The sequence below is a fragment of the Lonchura striata genome, chromosome 1A (assembly GCF_050655825.1).
Source record: "Lonchura striata isolate lonStrDom1 chromosome 1A, ASM5065582v1, whole genome shotgun sequence".
In the NCBI taxonomy this organism is placed as follows: domain Eukaryota; kingdom Metazoa; phylum Chordata; class Aves; order Passeriformes; family Estrildidae; genus Lonchura; species Lonchura striata.
The window spans coordinates 3,345,663-3,365,874 of NC_140741.1; the positions used below are offsets into that span (position 1 = coordinate 3,345,663).

At 38.2% G+C, this 20,212-nt stretch overlaps 1 protein-coding gene across 50 annotated transcripts in view; it reads left to right on the forward strand.

Annotated features, from left to right (window-relative positions):
- Nucleotides 1-20,212, forward strand: part of ATXN10 (ataxin 10) — a 215,073-nt gene that overhangs the window by 20,087 nt on the left and 174,774 nt on the right. For all 50 annotated transcript variants that reach the window (XM_085570120.1, XM_085570121.1, XM_085570122.1 and 47 more), the window contains exons 6-9: nt 5,370-5,450; nt 9,529-9,694; nt 13,345-13,453; nt 14,783-14,952. In XM_085570120.1, coding sequence (XP_085426246.1) covers nt 5,370-5,450; nt 9,529-9,694; nt 13,345-13,453; nt 14,783-14,952 — 526 coding nt within the window. The remainder of the gene's footprint in view (nt 1-5,369; nt 5,451-9,528; nt 9,695-13,344; nt 13,454-14,782; nt 14,953-20,212) is intronic.

Here is a 20,212-nt window from a genome sequence, read left to right on the forward strand (position 1 = left end):
GCTCTGGAAGATTGTGGAGCCTTTCAAAAGTTGTTTCTCTGTGTTTTCACATACATCCTCACTCACTCCCTTTTGAATTTGTGTTAATCAGTAGCGAAGTATGTCACATAGTGTAGAAGGTACAGTAATTTAGAAGAGAAACCAACAGAGAATGCCACATGAGATCTATTTTAGAATGTGAAAAATATGTGTATTTTTAAAATAGTTAAGAAAAAGTAATAAAAAAATACATTGTAATTTATCCTGACCAATATCAATGTGTGTTCTAAAAGCTGTTTATTTTAGAAATACCTTGGTGGCTCCATTATTGATGAGAGTATAGCTTCTGTTATCAGTTTTTCCAAGTGTGTGCATGGGGCAGTTCAGCCAATATGCTTAGGAAAAACAGGTTGTATTTTTGATTCCTGAAGAGCAAAGTACAAAAATCCTCCATTTTAAAATAAGAGACATAATGTGCTTTTTAGCTTTTAGAAAAATGATAGTAGGAGTGTGGTCAGCTGTTTGGCATTGAAGTAAGTTTTGCTGAACATCCACTTTCTCTTTTTGAAACCACAGCTCAATGATGACTGTAAAGATTAGGATGGGGGGCTACCCCTCCCCAATTTTTTGCCTTTGGGGTTTTTGTCCTGGCTTATGGAAATATGTGTGAACAGAAGCTGGTACTCCTGTGGCAAGGAGTCTCGCCTATGGGCACAGATTTAAAGGCAAGGATAGAACTCTTCAGTACTGCTCTTTTTGCTTAATTGGGGTGTGGGGGGTGAAGTAACTTTTTTTTTTTTTTTTTCATTGGGCTGGCAACTCGGTTTCTTCTGTCAGACAGTTTAGGATGCCCTCCACTCCCTCTGTTCTCCAGAAAGTAACTATATTTTCATTCCAGGAATGTTGAAGTTACATTGCAGGCTCCAAATTCAGCTGTGGTTTTAAATAGTACCAATGCTTGGAAAAGTTTCCTTAATTTTAGAGATATGAGTAACTTCTACTTTCTATTTGCAGTAGGAGTGAATTGGCACAGATTTCCTCAGTCTTTCAAAGTTCAGCCTCATACATTTAATTATCTTGTCACCTCTTTCTTCTTGTGTATATTGTGGAGAGGGGGGAGCAGGAAGTCCTATTAGCCATTGGTAATCATCTTCCATTTATTTCTTGGTAGCTTTTAAGAAAAATATTATTGCAGTTTTATGTATAAGATTTAATCTCTGTTTAGTGCCTTTCAGATGTAACTGTCAAATTCAGTGGGAGTGTCTTCTGAATCAGAGAAATACTGCACATAATGTGAATTTAGTCTTCTAGACCTCAGAGTTTACTTGGTGGGGGCTATCATAGCCAGTAGGGAGGATGCTTTCACTGGGGGAATGCCTTTGGAAGATGGAAGGATGTTGACTGTTGTGCTTGGTTCCTCACAGGAGAGGAGTATTGTAATATTTGATACTAGGACCAAGCCTTCCATATGAAAATCTGTTTCTTTATTCTCCTTCTGAGTGAGAAGTGTTGGTGTGGGAATGGGGTGAATTACCTCTTTTCTAGTGATTTTAGGACAGCACGCATTCCATTTGTAATTTAATATCTTTATACTTGTAATTGTTTATTTAAATTGTTTTGGTAGTGTTCTTCTATTTTTGTGCAAGGATAAAATATGCTTTTTCTAAAATATGTTCTGATTCAAAATAATTCCTCATGAGGCATATTGCTTTTTTAGCATATAAAAAGGCTGGTGATGAGAGTTTGAAGGTTGGCCGAAAGTAGCTGAACTTTCTTCTTTACTTTTATTTAAAATGTGATGATTTATTACATTTGTTTGTTAAATTATAGTAAAAAGATAGCTATTTAGTTCTTACTAAATATTTTGGATAGAGTGGCATTATTGTAGGGTGATGAAAAATGCTTTTGGTTTTGAGATTGAAAAAGAAGGTTGCTGATGAAGTAGAGAATTGCCATGTCTTGTTCTTTGTACATGGAAAACATGTGGGGTTGTCTTCCTCTTTTTCTAACACTGAGGAGATTGTTCCCTAAATTTGCTAATGGGATATAATCAACTTAATATGGAACATGACATTTGATGATAAAGTTGATTGCTTACACCCAGCTTTGATTGGAGCAAGCTTAGTGGCCATCTGGAATATACTGAGTGCAAATGTAACTCATAACACTTTGTCTTGGCTACTTTGGGACTTCAGTTTGGTACAATACAGCCCTTGTGCTGTTATGAAGTCTTTGAACATCTCCTCCTGTATTTATCTACCATGGAAGCACTTGATTTTTTTAGGATTTTAGCCAAACAGTTTTTAAAGAGTCAAGAAGATTGGCATATTTAACACTATTCTTTTCTTACTGTGTTACGCTTGCATAACAGCTTTAATTTTCACTATTTCCTTCAGTAAATTACAGTGGTCTTCAGTTTATTCCCGTGGTTCTGCTATTGGCCCCCAAAGAGAGCTTAAATCTCCTACCAAAGCCTTTTGTGTGCATTTGAAATGCCATGTTCAGTCAGTAACCCAAAACTGAATATCTTTTTCTATTTCAGAAGCATGGATGATCTTACTTTTCCTCTTCTTTTCCCGTGCCACAAATGAAAAACAGGAGTGCTGGGGGGACTAAAGATAGTACATTGAATTTGCTGCATCCTTGCTTAGCTACCTCCAAAATTTCTAGGCATGGTGAAGGAGTTGGAAGTGCTTTACTCCACTATTGGTTCTTCTGTTATCTCTCAGTGATGATGCTCATGCTCTGTTCTTCATGATACAGTAGTGCAGAAAGTGGATAAGGTAAAAGGGGCACTTAAATACAGAAGCAGATAGTTCATAGAATCACACACTGGTTTGGGTTGGAATGGGTCTTAAAGCTCATCTCCTTCCACTCCCTGCCATGGGCAGGGACACCTTCCACTATCCCAGGTTGTTCCAAGCCCTGTCCAGCCTGGCCTTGCACACTTCCAGGGATGAGACAGCCATAACTTTTTGTTTTCGGAGTTGTTGCATCACATCATGAAACCAGAAGATAAGAATCAGAATTTTAGTCTTAAAATATTCCAAGCTCTTCAAGCAGTAGAGGTCTAGTCCGCAGAAGGTGCAAAATGTGTGTGAGGAAATGCAGGAGCACTGACCCAAGTAACAGCTGAACTATGGGCCTTCCACTTTGCAGCAGTGATCAGGAGCATGAACCTAGTAGAAGCAGATCTTTTTCTGTGATAATTATTGATCACTTTTTAATTATAAGAAAAGTAGGCAAGAAGGTTTCCTCCACATAGCCTTAAACATGAAAATTAAGCTTTAGATTAAATAGCCCCATTTGCAAAATAGAAAAATCGAGCTTTAGGCTATCTCCTCAAATGCACTTTTTATTCTACTGCATTGTCATCTGAACTTTGTACATTCTTAGGCCATGTTCTGTGTTCTGCACAGCACTGATCTGTGCTATTTTCTTCTGCAGCTCCACACAAAAGTTTGTGATTCTACTTAAATCCATGGAAAATGAAGTTGGTTGTGATGGTTGTGAAGGTTTAACTGTGGATGGCTGTGAGATGTTAGTTCAGGAATGTGGAAGAGTTCCCCTTGACTGCCCTGCTGATGGCTCAGCTTGGGTGTTACAGATGAGTCTGTGCAGCTTAGTTGGATACATTCATGCTGCTGACTTTGGTCTACTCTTCATGTTTTTTGAAATTTGTATTAAAAACTCTTGGATCAATGCTACACCCCTCAGCATGCCAATTTTGGGTTGATGATTCTTTACACATCGGCATATTTTTTAATGAATAAACGTGCAAATATCAGTAAAAAGAAGTGCAGTAGAAAATAGTTTTTCTTCCTCCCCCTCTTAAAAATGTCAGGCTTTCAGAACTGAATCAGATGCTGGCTAAGTCCACAGTTAGGATTAGAATTTCAATAGCTATTAATCTTTTGGACCTCTTATTCTCCTATTTGCCCAATTGGCATTGAGCACTTGTCCAAAAAAATACTTAGTTGCAGCTGGAAGGCTTCATTGTGATCTTCTTATTACTATGTAAGAGATTATGGCTATGCAAAATAAAGGCTGTTACTAAAGGGAAAACTAGGGAGGAGGTGGAGGGAGTATTGAAATCACTTGATTTTAATATTATTTTAGCTGTTCTTTCTCTGTAACTTCATCAGCTCACAGGATGCTGTGACACTTAACTTGTAAGTATTGTAGGCTAGACAAGCTACTTTAGAAATGGATCATCTAGTTTGGGTGTACCTATGCACCATAAATATCACTGCTAGTGCTCCTGAGGATGTGATTTGAAGAGCTAAATACTTTTACCTACTTAGTCTTTTTCCCATAACTGAGATTATGAGTCTGGGTTGGAATTAATGATTGACACCTGCGATGGACTTCTGTGGATGGTGCTTGGGAAAGCAAACAGTGAAAATAGTGGCATTAGCACAAGGCCAAGATTTAATGTATTTTCCAGAGAAAATATTAAGAAGAAAGAGGAGTCACTGCCAGTTTTGGATAGGTTGTTTTTTAAAGAGACTCTCTTTTGAGGAAGGTTAGTATCATAAATCCCTTGCAACATTTTGGTGAAGAGAAAGAGGGAACCAGTGGCCCGTTTGTCAACTTTGAGTCATTTGTTGGTCATTTTGTATTCCAGACAGAAGCCCAGAATATGGTGCGAGAAAGGGAAAGCAGTGATAATTGATTACAGAATATACTTCACTGTATTTTGACTGGCAAGATCCTTGTGTTAAAGTTGGGGGTGTCTTGTGCAGGGCCAAGAGTTGAACTCGATCTTTGTGGGTCCCTTCCAGAATATGAGACTCTCTGATTCTATATCTACTTGCCTTGTAAAGCAAGGACTTAGAATTGGTTCTCAGCTTAGGTATCTGTTACACAAGGAGGATATGTTTTTGAAGTTGAGAAAAGTACTCTGCTGCCTTGCATCTGACAAAGAAGTTCCTATTTGCTTTTATGCTTTGTTAGATTTCCTTTTTTAAAGAAAAATCAATCTATTATTTGGGCACTTTTTTGACTCTTTGGTCTTACAGACAGTGTTGCGATGAATAGAATAAAAATTTTCAAGCTTGAACTTTGTCTTTTTGCTTAGATGCACAAACCATTGGATGAGTGTTTCATTGTTTGAATTGTGGTGTATATAGCTGGCCTAAGATTCCAGCCAGCTTTCCTTCAAGCATGTGAGTAAAAGTGTGCTGAACTGATGAGAAATGGTCATTGCTACGTTAGGGAAAAAACTGCAGGACAATGTGCAATTATTTTATGCCAATTTGTATCTATTAGCGAGTAGCACCAAAAGCATGACGCACATTAATCTGCAAGTAAAACTAACTAGCACCATTTGGAGTAAATGTGGATACTGCTTCTGTAGCTGCAATAAGACTTTTTTTCTTTTCCCTTAGGTTCCTGATTGTTACAGAACATTTGCTGAAATGTCCAGAGCTGGTAAAATCCCTCTATGCCAAACTGAACAATCAAGAAAGGTAACCCCAAAACCAGTGTGGCTTTCAGTATTTAGCATTCCATATAGAGTATCCTGTTCACATGATTGAAAAACTGTGTGGTTTCATAGTTGGCACAAAATCTCTAAATACATGTTTCTATGTCAGTAATGGTTTTAAATTGGTTGGTTAACATTACAGCTTAGCCACAACTGGCAGTGATTTATGTAGGGTTGTTGAATCCAGGTTGGCGCCATTACTCGGTAAAGAAATCCTTCACACACAAAAAAGGACAGGATTTCATGCACCACACCCTGCAGAGTTTTACAGCTCGATTAGAAATGTCCTCAGCTCTTCATACTTCTGCTCTTATGTCCAGAAATTAAGAGGAAGGCTTTAAGAAAGATGGAAGTGTGTCTCATGCTGGTTAGCAGAACCTACAAAACATAGATGTTTCCACTGTTGAAAAGCCTCAACAAACCTTCACCTTCAAAAAGCATTGACAGCTTCCTTCAAGTGTTTGAGTAAATGTGTGCTGAATTGATGGGAAATGACCACTGCTATAATGGAGAAGTGCTCATTGCTTTAATAGAGAATTGAGGAAGATTAAAAGAGATATTTTATTAAGACAATCAAAATTGGGAATCACTGCTAGAGTTCTACAGCTCCTCCAACTGCTTGAGGATTTTGTAGTCTCATTTATGTGTCTAATGTGCCTATGTTGTTCTGTATCCAGCCAGGGAAGCTGCAAGTTCCACTCTAGTTTTTGCAGGTGAAAGACAAAACACTAAATGAAACAGTGCCTTTGTGGTTTTTTCTGTGTTTTGTGTTATTTCCAGTGTTACCACAGGTCAGGGTTCAGATACTGATTGGAGATTATTAGCAAACTGAAAGGATATCAGACAAAGAATATGCAATAGGTTTGAACTGTAAATAAAATACCATTACTGAATAGGGATGGGTATGATAAGGAGGGAAATACTGTTTTCCTCCATAGTTCAGGATGACCAAGTGGGAACAAATCTGAGCTGTGTGCTTAGTGTACTGGGAGGTAGGTGCTGTGCAACTGTTTGAAGTGAATGAGCTAGATTGAATTCTTTTGGGGAATATCATGAATGGCAGTTTGCATGTTTTCATAATGCCTTTGAGGATAGTGCGGGCTGGTTGGGGTGTTCAGTTGTACTGAAAAGTAGGTGTAACCAGTTTCTAGAAAGGTCTCAGCATAGTACAGACGGTCATTGGATTCCTCACCTCACTTTTGGTGTAGGCATCACATAGATGATCACAGGGGATCACCACTTACAACATATCTGCTGAATTTATTATTAATCCCAAGAGTTCTGCCAGTCAATTTCATTAAGTTTTTCAAATACATAATCACAGTACAGTGTGTTATGAATTGGACACTGCTTAATTTCCTGACAAACATATGGGAGTGCTGTGAAATAATATTTTTGCATCCAAGCTATAGAAGAATACCCTGCCTTGATATATTCCTAAGTAGTGTTAATGTATTTAAGAAAGCATTCTTTCAAGATATATGAGGAGGCAAATCCAATTCAGATAAAAATGTTTTGACTGTCATGAACTGGAGAAAAAAGTAGCAATGAACCCCAAAGCATAGGGAATTAATTGTTTCAAAATAAGACAAGAAGTCTTCACTTCAAGCATTGTTGTGTTGGGTGTTCTGTGAGGCTAACCAAGTCCTGTAAATAAATGAAGAATGGTATTGAGATGTCTGGGGAAGGCAGCTGGAGCTTGTGAATATATGGTAGCCCTCATTTACAGTATCCTGTCACACACATTAAATACAGGTAGTTTAAATATGTTTGCTGAAATGAAATTAGCTGTGCTGAGGAGGCTTGTGAATATGCCCATTAGTGGTGACTCCTAAAGTTTGCAGGCCTGGGATGCCCAGAGTGTACATGGCTATGCAACCACAGTTATTTGCACTATTCACAGTATTTGCACTATTCAGAGTATTTCCTGCTGTTGAAATCCAGTGCATTTGTGTTGCGGTGGCCATCGTGCCTGCCTCAAGGCAGTTCTTGTACAAGTGGATTAGCCATTTGAATTTTCAGTTAAAATAAAATTTCTGACTTCTGGACAATTTTCTCTTTCATTTCCTAACAAATTTAATGTGTTGCATGTGTAAGTGTGCAAATGGCCTGAAATAAATCCTGTGTTAATGTGATCAGGTTTTTAGTGTTATTCTGGCCTGGAGAAGTGCATGGTGTTGTGACAATTCCTGCTGGTTCTCTGGGAGGGATTATTGTAGAAGGATATGGCCGTTCGGGTAACAGAGTATAGATTCTTGAATTCCTTGCCAGATTTGAGATTTTCCTGCACGTGTGTGCAGGTATTTGGCAGAAGTATTTAGAAAAAGCCTGGTTTGCATTCATCCAAGATAGCCTTGAGCATGGACACACTAAGTTCATGCCTTGCTTGGCTTAATTATAAAATCTTCCAAAATGATCACATCTGTTGTTGTCTCTTCCAAGAAGGGGTTTTGCTTTAATTAACAGCTTGCAAAAGTGCAGCTGAATACCTTCATGTGTTTCTAAGATGCTCAAGTACTTGCATCTCTAGGTTTGATTTTAGCGTCAACCCACTATTTCCTTTGTTCATCCAGCCTGTGACCAGCCTGTGTTCTTAGCTGAGCACACGCTTGAAAGATTCTAAAATTGGTGACAACTGACACGTCAAGTCTAGCCCTGTGTCAGGGGCACATGACAGATCTATGGGCTTGGGGTTTTGTACGGGATGCCAAGTGGGAAAGCCTTTGGTCGGTGCGGGGTGTTGGGGCTGGACTCTGGTTGTGTGGAGATGGGCAGGGTGCACCTGGCTGTGACCTGCAGGACAAACAGACGGGGAGCAGAGCCCCTGAGAGAGGCTGCTCCAGCCTCCTGCCCCGGGTCTGCCCTTTGCCAGGTGTGCCGGCAGCACTTCTGTGCTGCCGTGCTGAAAAACGTTTTGTCCTCCTTCAGATAATAGTTTCATGCAGCTGTATTAATAGCACGGAGAATTCAGTTTAGCAAGGACTAAGTAGCTGTTTTGTGATGAATAGAGGTGGCTTCTTGGAGGTTAATAAAGCAGTGACCAAACTTTTTCCACAGAAAAAGATATTTCTCTTCCTCTTCTGACAACCTGCTTGGTAAATTTAAAAGAAAAAGCATTTGAACTATTCCACATGTTTAAATGTCAATCGTTCTATCTGAATTTCAAATATTTCACTGAAAGAAAATACTGAGCTGGCTTTTGAATTCATTCAGTAAACAGTGTTGCTATGGTTTGAGGGAATGATGGTGAGACTTCCCCAGTCCCTGTGTGCTGGACTGGAGCAGGGACCTGTAGGAGGGCCTCTGCCATGTCCAAGTGCTTCTTCCACAAAATGCTTCTATTTTGCCCTGACAACATGAAAGGACATTGGAAATAAAATAAAATTAAAGCTGTTAAAATCCCCAGCTCAAGAAGATTTCATACAGCAGCTTCATTATGTACCTCGTTACTTGCCAGCTTAATACATTGAATATCTCTGACTGGTACGTGAGTGATTAACTTGGATTTGCTTAGTCCCTCTAGAAACAATTATAAAATGACTGTAAAGAACAGAATGTGCATATCAATTTTTATTTTCCCTGTTTGGTCTCAGAATTGGTTTGGGGTTGTGGGGAAGAGTTAGTGAAGGACTGTGAGCAAGGCAAGGGCTGGAAAACCTGTATTTTTCAAACAGAAACCGTCAAATAGTCTGTGCTTATTTTGCTATGCTTAACAGCTTGTAAGAGCTGGTGTGTTGGAAATTTTAGGTATAGGGAATATGCAATCTCAGTAATGTTTTGTTAGGACAAAAGAAAATAAAAATTGAAGAAATAGACTTGAAAAAAATATTGACTGTCTGGCCAGATGGCATTAATTCAGTGATGAATTAAATTAATCCTGTACAGAAAAAAACACAGCAGACAAGAACTGATTGCCAGTATTCATGAAGCTTGTTAATTTTTAACAATCCTCTCTATTACTGGCATGACAATTGGTTTTATCATTTTTAACTACTGCTTATTCTACTGATAATTGTATGTGGCTCAGTGAATCTGATGAACAAATTGTTTTCTGTCTACAGAGTTACTTTGTTAGAGCTGATGATGGTGAAAGTAAGTGACAAGAACTCGGTTAGCAGCGAAGAAATGAATGTGTTTGTGAGACATGCTGACTTCCTTGCAGAGTGTTTCCAAGAGAAGTGTGGAGCTGTGCTCAAGTTCACTGCTGCAGCAGACGTGGAAGATGAGGTATGACTTAGCAAATTCTAATACTTAAATGGTTATGTGATATATCCTTATTGCTACTGTTGCCCAGGGGACACATAACAGTATCTTTTCCAGTTTACCTTGGGAAAGCAGTGGCAGAGCACACAGTGAAGTCTGTAGGACAGCAGCCAACTTTTGCTTTTAATTTGAGGATGGCAAAGGATATGGTATATTAAAATAAGTCTACCCCATTGTTAAATACTTCAAAATCTAAAAAATGTTCAAGTTATCACATATTTGGATATTTTATTATCTTACCCAGATCACTTCCATAATTTATTTGAGCTGTCAGTTGTAATTCATTCAAATTTAGAATGAATGTAGTGACAGGACAAGGGGGAATGGCTTCACGCTGATGGAGAGTAAAGACAGATTAGATATTAGGGAGAAATCCTTCCCTGTGAGGGTGCTGAGGCCCTGGCACAGGTTGCCCACAGGTTGCCAAGGCCAGGCTGGACAGGGCTTGGAGCCACCTGGGATAGTGGAAGGTGTCCCTGCCCAAGGCAGGGGTGGGACAGGATGGGCTTTAAGGTCCCTCCCAACTCAGACCATGAGTTTAGATGAGCTCAGCTGGTTAGCATGGTGCTGATAACACCAAAGTTGTGGGTTTGATCTCTGAACAGACCATTCACCTAAGAGCTGGACTTGATGGACTTTGATGGCTCCCTTGGGGCTACCTTTCAGTTCAGAATATTTTATGATTCTATGATGACCCTATGATTCAAATATGAACCAAAACAAAAATATTTATTCTGTTCATAGATGGGAAGCAGTAATATACATGTAGTCAGCATAATTTTATTTTTAATGCAAAACTAATATGCAATAGTTTCACTTCTAGAAACTCTAGAGAAGTGTCATAAATAATTTATCATCAAAGTAAAGAAAACTTTTATCTTAAATGCTTTTATATGATAATGTTAGAAAGTGTTGGACTTGCTTGGTTGTTTGTTTTTGGTTTTTTTTTCGTTTAAATAGGCACAAGAATTTTAAAAGTAGGTTTGAGATGTGTTGTGAAAAAATTCCATTAATCACTTTATGGGGAGGTGGTAGTTGGATGTGTTAATAAAACCAAAACACAAACCAACAAGCACACAATCTCTTCTTATCTGTCCAAGAAACACAGCCTCCCCCACTGCCCCAGCTGTTCAGTATATGTCAGATAACTTAATTGACTACTTCTGGAAAAGGTACAACCTTGGCAGTGAGAGGACATACACTGAGACAATTCCATCTCTACTTTTTTTCCCCTGCCTTCCTTTTTTGTTTTTTTTATCCTCTGTGGTTGCTTTCCAAACAAATTTCTGTGGTTTCGGTTCATGGAAAAAAACTATTTGTTTGCACACCAGAAGAAGGTCTCTGTCCAACCAGAAGGTGCTGGGACAGCAGTATTGTGAATATTACTGCATAACTTGCCCTGCTTCACACTGACTTCTTCTCTCACATAAACAAGACATATAAGTTGAGTATCACTGTTGGGTGGGAAAATGGGGCTCATTGAATAAACAGAAAATGTAAGTCCTAACAGATTAATAAATGGAGCGCAGTATGTGTGCATGCATGTCTGTGTATACATTTGTTCACAACATATGCTTGCCATGGGAAAAGACAAATGCCACTCAAAATTCAAAAACTCTTTTCTTACAAGTAATTATAAAGAAGTGCACCAATTTCACCTCATTTGTATAAGTATTTTTAGGTTTTTTGTAGCAGTTGTATTTAACTGCAAAAAATGTGATTGTGCATGTAGAGTCTGTCATTAAAAATGCTTTGGGCAACATCTGTGATACTCAGCTTGGCTTTGCTTGGCCTTTTCTGTGGCCCACAAGCCAAATGCCATGCTCAGGCCATGTCTGTAGCAGTGAGCTGCTTTAGACTCCAGAACTCTGAGGCCACATTTAAAAACTTTTGGTAACAGTCCTTGGACTGGCCTTACTCCCAGAATGTTGTCTGGGTGTCCCATCCACTGTTTAATTTGTTATGTGTAGACACTGCTTTGTTTTCTTAAGGAACATCAGGTCTTGTAGCTTGCATCTTAAACCCATGAGAAGTTAATCATATGCTTTTGCAGTGCTTAAACCAATGTCTAAAATAGCTTTTCCATTCGAAGCCTGACTTGAGCATCAGTTTGCTTGCACTAACTTTCAACCATACTTACAAAATAAAACCCTTCCCTGGACTTAGTTCATTTCTTTATAAGGAACATATTTTCTCCATCTTTCTCTAAATATCTTTATTTTAAAAATCTTCGGTTATTTACTTATTTTCTTTTCAGATGATATCTGTATCAAGATGTCTGTCAGAGGTCAAACTATTTTGGGTTTTGAAATTCAAAAGGAAGTATTTTCCTTTACTGCCTTTCTTTTGTACAGGTGGAGGGCAAAAAAAACCAATTTGGAAAGTCAGCATCAGGGAAGGAACGATTTTTTTTACCTTAGCAGGTTTCAAATATCATGGAAATTCAGGAGTTCTTTTATGGTTTTTAAATAATCTGTTCCTCTTAAGAATTGTAAAAAGCTGGTTAGGGTGTCTGAAATGCAGTTGGGGTATTATTACTTTGTAACAGGATAATGGCTGATGTATTAATAGAGTCTGCCTTTGTGCTGATGAAAACAGTTTATTGAATTATTTAGGGCAAACTTGCACTTTCCTACACCTGTATGGATTAAAAAATTAAAATACAGCTTTAGTACCTGGACCCTATAGCAACTCAGTGTTCTCAAGCAGCAAAAAATTAATATAATTGTACTACTTAATTACTGAACACTATTATTGATGATTTGAATAACATTATATGGATCCAATATACTACACTGTTGGTAAGTAAGTTGTTTTGTTTTTTTTTTTCCCCTGGACCAGACAAGGCAGTAATAGTTACTGTGACCAATGTCTTTTCATGACTACTTGCAGTTTATATAACACTCCTGGAGTGGGATCATCTTGCAGTCACAGCCTGGCTTTTGAGCAATACGTGGTCTTCCAAATTCTGTCATGTGCTCTTAAAGTATTTTCTATAAGTGCTGGATTGTCATTATAAGAAGGACCAACATATTCTGTGAGAAAAAATAGTTCTCTTGCTGAATAAATAATATGCAAATGAAATTGTGTCTCATACCTAACCAAAATGCTGCATCTCTGTTTGCAATCCTATTTACCCAAGAATAATGTAAATTCTCACAGCCAAAGTTTGTTTGACCACAGAACTTTACAGAATTCCTGCGGATAACAAACTGGTGTCTTGCAGGCGGTGTTTGTGTCTTTAAAGTGGAACACTCAGACTGAATAAACTCAAAGAAAACATTTATACAGAAATAATTTTCTCAGCTAGTAATTTTCTGTATTTCTGCTTTTGGAAGCTACCGTGTTTTTGTTAAAATTTTATCCCGTATGGCTCTGTTTTGGTTTCCCCATGATTTTTAAGGCAGATATAACACTAACTGTAGAAAAGAAATTATTGCAATCTAATACAGTATTGTTATTTTATAATTTTATATAAATTTATTCTTGGCAGTTTGGAAGACCTGCACAGAACCTGAGGAGCTGGGGGTTCCTGTCCTCTGTTTACATTTCTGGGTTTATGTTTTTATGCTAAGCTTCACATGCCATTTTCAGAAATGCAGTTTTCATTCCAGGAAGCACTGGTGACAATTCGTCTTCTCGATGTGCTTTGTGAAATGACCTCAAACAACAGCCAGCTGGAACATCTGCAGGCATTCCCTGGTTTGCTTGAAACAGCTGTAGGTGAGTGAACCAGCCACAAGGCTCAACTGCTGGTGCTCAGTGGATGAAAACATGTTTTTATAACTGGTGGTAATTACAATTCTGACCTTTGAGTGAGATAAATAAGATGGAGTTAATCTGCATTTCCAAATATTTGATTTGTTCCTGGAAATTTTCTGCTTCTCTACTTTCTCTGTTGGCCTGTGTTGCCCAACAGAGCCTCGATTCAAATATCAGCAATGTTATTTTCTTAGGCAAAGTGTTGCAAGGGACATATGCTTCCTATGTTCTTCCACTAGCTGCATGCATAGAAGAGTTTCTTCAAGGAGTAGGAAAAGGACCTCTCCTCCATGCCTGTTCCCTTCTGTTTCCCAAATTTCTGAAATTTAAGTGCAGTTTGAATGTTAGTGACCAAATCCAGTGGCTTTTAAAGGTCCACTTTAAAGAAGATAAGAAATAGCAAGGGAAGGACTGTACACTATAAAGTACTGTACTATAAAGAAAATTATGCCAAGATATTCTAGAGATGCTCAAGGGAGGAAGGAGGGGTGATACATAACATGACTTGTGCTTTTTTTACATCTTAGCACTTTGAGACTGAGGTATGCTACCCTTCTGTGAGAAAATTATAAAAGTTTGTGTATTTTTGAGACAAATAGGTAAAAATGTAAAAATAAAAAAGTTGAAACAGCTCTTAGTGGTGACTTTTTTGAGATGTTTAGAGGGTTCTTATTGTAAAAAAACCCAAACAAGCAAATAAAAAACCAAATAAAGAAAATACCTCCAACAAAAACAAAAGAATAACTTAAAAAGCAACCAAACCTCTATTTTTGGTGATGGGTTCTTAGATTTATGGCTTACAGTAAGATGACTAACATCAAGATTTATTTTGTGCATGTGTGTTAAGGAAATTTAAAGTTGATTAGAGGGCTACAGCAGCTCTGCTGTGAAGAGAGGCTGAGACAGTTGAGATTGTTGAACCTGTTGCTATGACAAATTCACACTACAGGAAGTTTTCTAAAAATCTTGGTTTTAACAATATATTTATGGTGCTGGAATTCTCAACAGCCTACAAATTCTAACTCTTTAGGTGGAGATTGATAGCAGCAGCCTTCAGCCTTCATGTGTGAACTATGTAAGGGTGTAAAAAGTACTCAAATATGCCTTCTGACATTGGGATGGTCTTTTATGGTTCGTTATATCAGCCCAAATCACACAATGAGATAAACGTTCAAAGTTCTTTAATATGATGTTGAATATCAGAAATTACGTTGCTTAGTGTTAATAATAAAGCTCTGTGCCAAGTGAGACTGATTTTCTCATGGTAATGTATTAAAATGTTTTCTCTAGATACCCTGAGACTAACTCACCTTGCTGGGAAACAGGCTGTAAATATTTTCACTGCCACACATGCTGTGACAGGGCAGGAGGAAATTTCACATCCAGCTGTTGGTTTCAAATCTCATCTCATTCGTTTAATTGGAAATTTGTGTTACAAGAATAAGGAAAACCAAGACAAGGTGAGCTTTTACATTTTTCTGGCAGAACTCTGGTATGTAAAGAGGTGCCTGACTATGAGGTAATTGAAATATGTTGTTGGTCTAGAAATTGGCTTGTAAATTGTAGAATTGATTGTGTAAAGGAGGCTTTTTTTTTTTTTTTGGTGCCTATGAAATGCTATCACAAATATGCTGACTTTTTAATGACAATGTAATGTCTGCCTGCCTGCCTTTTGTTTCAGCCCTGTAGAATGCAAGCAAATGCCTAGATCCTTTTCTTTTCACTTTCACGCTTTCTTTGAAAAGTCTCCAACTAAATTTCAGCTTCACTTTGAAGGGAAATGGATGTGATTTGTTGCATGAACTTAATTTTAAATCTTTGAATTAGTCTCATGTTTTTTCTCCCTTTTTCATGTCACTTTAAAAATTGAGGTCTGCCTTTATCAAATTACTTGAAAGCCTTTATCTTGTAATTCCTATATAGAAAACCAGTTTAGTTTCCACAGTGGGGAAAAAGAGGAAACAGCAGGAAGCTTTAATGGTTTTTTTTGAGTGATAAAAAGATGTGACTTTCCTCCAGGATTTGTTAGACTATCTTAGTTTCAGCAAGAAGAACACTTCCAAAGTGTCTTTGACAAATTCTAGTAATATGATTCTCTGGATGGGTATATATGGGAATAATTTGCCACTTCCTCATTCACATTAACAGTATGTAACCAAAACTTTTAATATATCTGAAAAATATTATTAATACTATTAATCACTCTTGCTTAGCTGTGTTTTTGACCCATTATGATGTAATATGTGTTTCTGGAAGTGAAATATATTTTTGTGGAATACCTAAAGATGGTGGAGGGGAGGGGGTTGCTTTCATATTGAAAGGGTTCTTTTACAGCTTATTGTCCTTTTTGCTGGGCCTTTCAAAGGCCCCTGGAGCAATTACGCATGCAGGCTTAATGTTTTCATTGGACGTTGCATATTAAGTGGCTATAAACTGCCTGAAAATATTATTTTCTTATGCTGTCTTACTAGATATTTAGATTCTAGCGTGTGATAACATGGTACGTTACTTAAGTGCCATTGAAACTTCAGAAATGCCAGTTGTATCATATCCTGTCTGCACCTTCAGTTTATTTAATATATTTAAATTGGTTCAGATACATGCACTTGCCATTTGTAAGGCAGTTTTTATACATAAACACATGCTTGTGAGGATGGGACAAGCAGCTGCTGTCATTGCACAGACAAGAGTTCTGAGATGAGTTAATTGTTCAAAGTGGTGCACGGCTCAGACCTAGAACTGAGTTCCCGCCTCTCTTCAGACTTGTATCTCACAATATAGGGCTGGTTTTGTATCCCTTACTGGATTTGTACAGAGTTTGCTGTCTGTATTCAATCAAAAGCAATGTAAAAAGGATAAATTGTGGGGTTTGTGTAACAAGCCAAGTGATCAGTGCACTTTTCTTGCCAGGCTTGATGCCCATTTCGATGTTTTGCAAAGCTGGATGAGTTGGTATTCTTAATATAAAACATTCCCTTTGGACTGGCCCATGTTGGGTCCCTTCATGTCCCGAGTTGCACTAGCTCTTGAACAGGAGAGAACAACAGAAGTGCTGTACTTGGGACACCAAGGGATAAGCTCACTACATGTCAGTTCTGCCAGGAGCCTGTGACAGATGTGCAATTCCATTCTTTTCTCCTTCTGTGTAGGGGGAAGAGCTGTCAGAAATTACTGGCATACATGTGGGAAGCTCCTCTGGCTTGTGTTGTGTTCCATCTCCTTCATAAAGATGCATTGTATGTTTTTATTAAATACGTTGGTAGGAAGGAGGTGGGTTCTCAGGCTGAGCAAGGGATGGAGGTTTTGGCTGGTAGGTGATGAATGAAGCTATCAGATGGAAAAAGTGAAAATTCTTCCATACTCATATTATCTTGTTAGACTTGCCTTCTGAACACCTCACTTTTATCATCCAGACAGAATTCATGCTGGTTTCCTGAGGGACAGCTTTAGATATTTTCCTCTTCCACTTTCAGAGCTATGACAGGATGGATTCATTCAGCTCATTCTGCTGCTTTAGTATAGAACTCTTTAATAAAGAGTAAAACTTACAAAAAAACCCCAATGAATCAGTTACAGAGGATATAGTTCTTTATTGTAGAAATGAAACAAATACAAAATAGCTCATAGCAGTTAATCTGCACCCTTGTTTCTGTGTTCCTTTACAAGAATCGTATACATGGAAGGGAAGATGAGTTATCTCTGCCTTATTGTGACATCTAGCACTGCTCTGCACAACCTCATTTCCTATCCCTCAAGCTGCCAAGGACATTTTAGGTACTATGGATGCCAATTAACTCAATCATAGCATCCTAATCTTGGAATCTGTTTCTTTGGTATAGCTGTTCAGTTGTTCATATAGGGGGGAAGAATAAAATATGTAGTTCCCTTTGGTACTGGCACCTTCTTACCTAGGTAGAGTCACTGTAATGAGATGAACAATTTATGAGGGATAATTTTTTTCATGTGCACGTATTTATTTGAAATGGTAGCAGTGCTTTCTCTAATGCTGTAATGCTGTTTTTTATCAGTGCAGAGATGAAAAAAGGAAGTCTTCTGGGAGGAAAGGGAAAAGAAAAATCTTCTACTGTTAAAATTAATCTTAATAAAAGTAGCAAGTAAAACATCTGGATACTATTTAGTGTATCTAAATTAGCTTGGATTTATATGTATATATAGATCTCTAAGCCAAATTGTTTTATATGACACTGGCTTCCTAATTTGAAGACTGTTCTGCCTGAAAATATGAACAAGATTTGACTTGTTTGGAATTCAGTTTTCAATTCCTTTTTTTCATGAGGACAAGCTGTGCAACTAATCCACTTAGTTAGCAAAAGGTGCCAACATCCATAGATCAAACTGTTACCACCCAGATCCTCAACTTTATTTTCTTGCTGTAGTGATTATAAAATAGAAAAGCTCATAATAAAGACACATGCTTTGTTTTTGTAGAGTCACAGAATAGTTTGGGTTGCAAAGGTTTTTAAAGACCATCTTGTTTCACCCCCTGCCATGGGCAGGGACACTTTCCACTATCCCAAGTTGCTCCAATGCCTGTCTAGCCTGGCCTTGGAGACTTCCAGAGATGGCGCAGCCACAGCTTCTCTGGGAAACCTGTGCCAGGGCCTCTCCTGCCTCACAGGGAAGAATGTCTTCATAATACCTAATCTAAACTTTTACCCTCTTTCAGTCTGAAGCCATTTCCCCTTGACCTTTCACTACACTAACAAATAGTTCTTTCTCAGCTACAGTTTTTTGAAAAGCTCCATGAGCTTATCTGTTCTTCTTCAGGATTAATGTAACTTTTTAAAAATAATTACATTCTGGCATAGGAGTATTTAAAATTCATTGCAGTGAAGATCATCTGACATGTAACGGCAATATGCTCTTCAGAGGTGATGGGGGGAGAACTAAATCTATTGGATTTCTTAAGTAGAAACCTGCATCATAGTGATTATTATATTTTCCTAATGTTAAACAGAAGCCTAAAATGGAAGAAAGATTCTTGGTTTACAGTTGAACAAAAGAGGGAGCCATTTGGACCTGGATGCTCTGAAGTGGAGCTTCTGCACACCTACCAAAAATTCTGCATGGTTCCATTGGCTGGGTGGGGCTGTTCTTGTGCATGTTTTAATTCTTTTCTAGATAAGGACAAAACATTCAGGGTGTTGCAGGACTGAGCTCTGTAATTGCTAAGTTTTGTCAGGGTATAGCACTGTGAAAGTCAGCAGGAAAGCTGAAAATGGATCTTCTGACAGAAGTTCTTTTAAAGGCTTTGCTGTGGAGATGGGGGCTCTGCCCAACTAATACAGAAGTACACCAAGTAGCAAAAGTGTCTGTGGCTCAAGAGTGTCTTTCAGAGTATCTGTTGGGTCATTTAAGGGAACTATCTTGAGTCCTGGTCCCATGTTGTTATTATGTTAGTCTTCAGCTTTGTTGCAATCATGAATCCTTAATAAGTGCTAAGATTTCCATCAAAGCATAGGGACTGGTAAACAAAAGAGAATCAGGCTCTCTCAAGGGGCAGGACAGTATGAGTAATAAAGGGCTTGTGTGAGGCTTTTGCCTTGAGGTCAGAGATGAATGCAGTGTGCAGCAGTATTGTTTCTAAATCGATGGATTATTTTTGTTACAAGGTGACTCATTTGTCCTTAGAGAATAACACAAAACTTTATTCTGTTGTGCTGCCCCTTGAGCAGCAGCAAGTTAATGTTCCCTCTTTCCTTGTTCCTATTCTCTCTTCCTGCCCCTCCAGTTATTGAAAGCTGATAGATACAGTTGGTTCTTTGTGACTTTTCCAGTTTGGCTAAATTCACTTGAACCCTTGATCATACAAAGAATGGAAAGCTAAAAAAGAAAACAAGCTGGCTGTCTGTGCATTTCCAGAGTCGGTACCGACATGTAGGCTTCCTGGCTTCCTTTTGGCTCTCAATGTTGGTGGGTTTTTTTGAGCCCTCTTTGGTATTTAACCTTATCACTATAGTGGTACAGCACAGGACTCCAGCCCTTTTTAAAGGAAAGCTTGGTACACCAGTGTCAAACAGCTGTTTACAGACCTCTTTCAGCACTTACCTAAGTGCTGAAACTGCATCTCTAGCATTTCTTTTTAATGTGCCTGTTGAAGGTGTAAAACGCCCATTTTCCCAGACAAAAATCTAAAAATAAGGTAATTGACCTTTATATGCAAGAGTTCTCAAGAGATTTCTGGAACTTCTTTCCTGGTCCAGCAGGCTGAGTAGTAGTTGTCATACCTGTAGCAACTACTTAAAACATGAATTAAGCTTGGTATTCATCAAAGGGTTTTGTGCTGTTGCTCTTTCCTTTCTTCATCTTGATTTCAAATGACTCTATAAGGCATGAGTTATTAAAATTCTAGTCACTTGAGAAATATTCAGAGATGCTCAGATTTTTTGTTGTTACCCCTATCATTCTCAGTAATGTGAAGAGCACCATAAACAGAAAGTGTAGTGACAATCATCTGCAGATTTGAATTTCTGCCATTGGGTGATGCTGTTTGTTCTAAATTGTAGCCCTGCAGGATTCTGCTTCTTGCTCTTCAGCATGGCAGTGCTTGAGCCAAGTTTATTCATGCCTGTACCTGAAGGAATCAAAGGACTGGTCTCATTTTTAAAGAGGCTGGGGATGAGATTTCACAAGTCCATGTAAGCAAAGGTTCTGCCCATTCAGCTCTTAGTTGCAGAACTCCATTCAGTTATCTTTTCT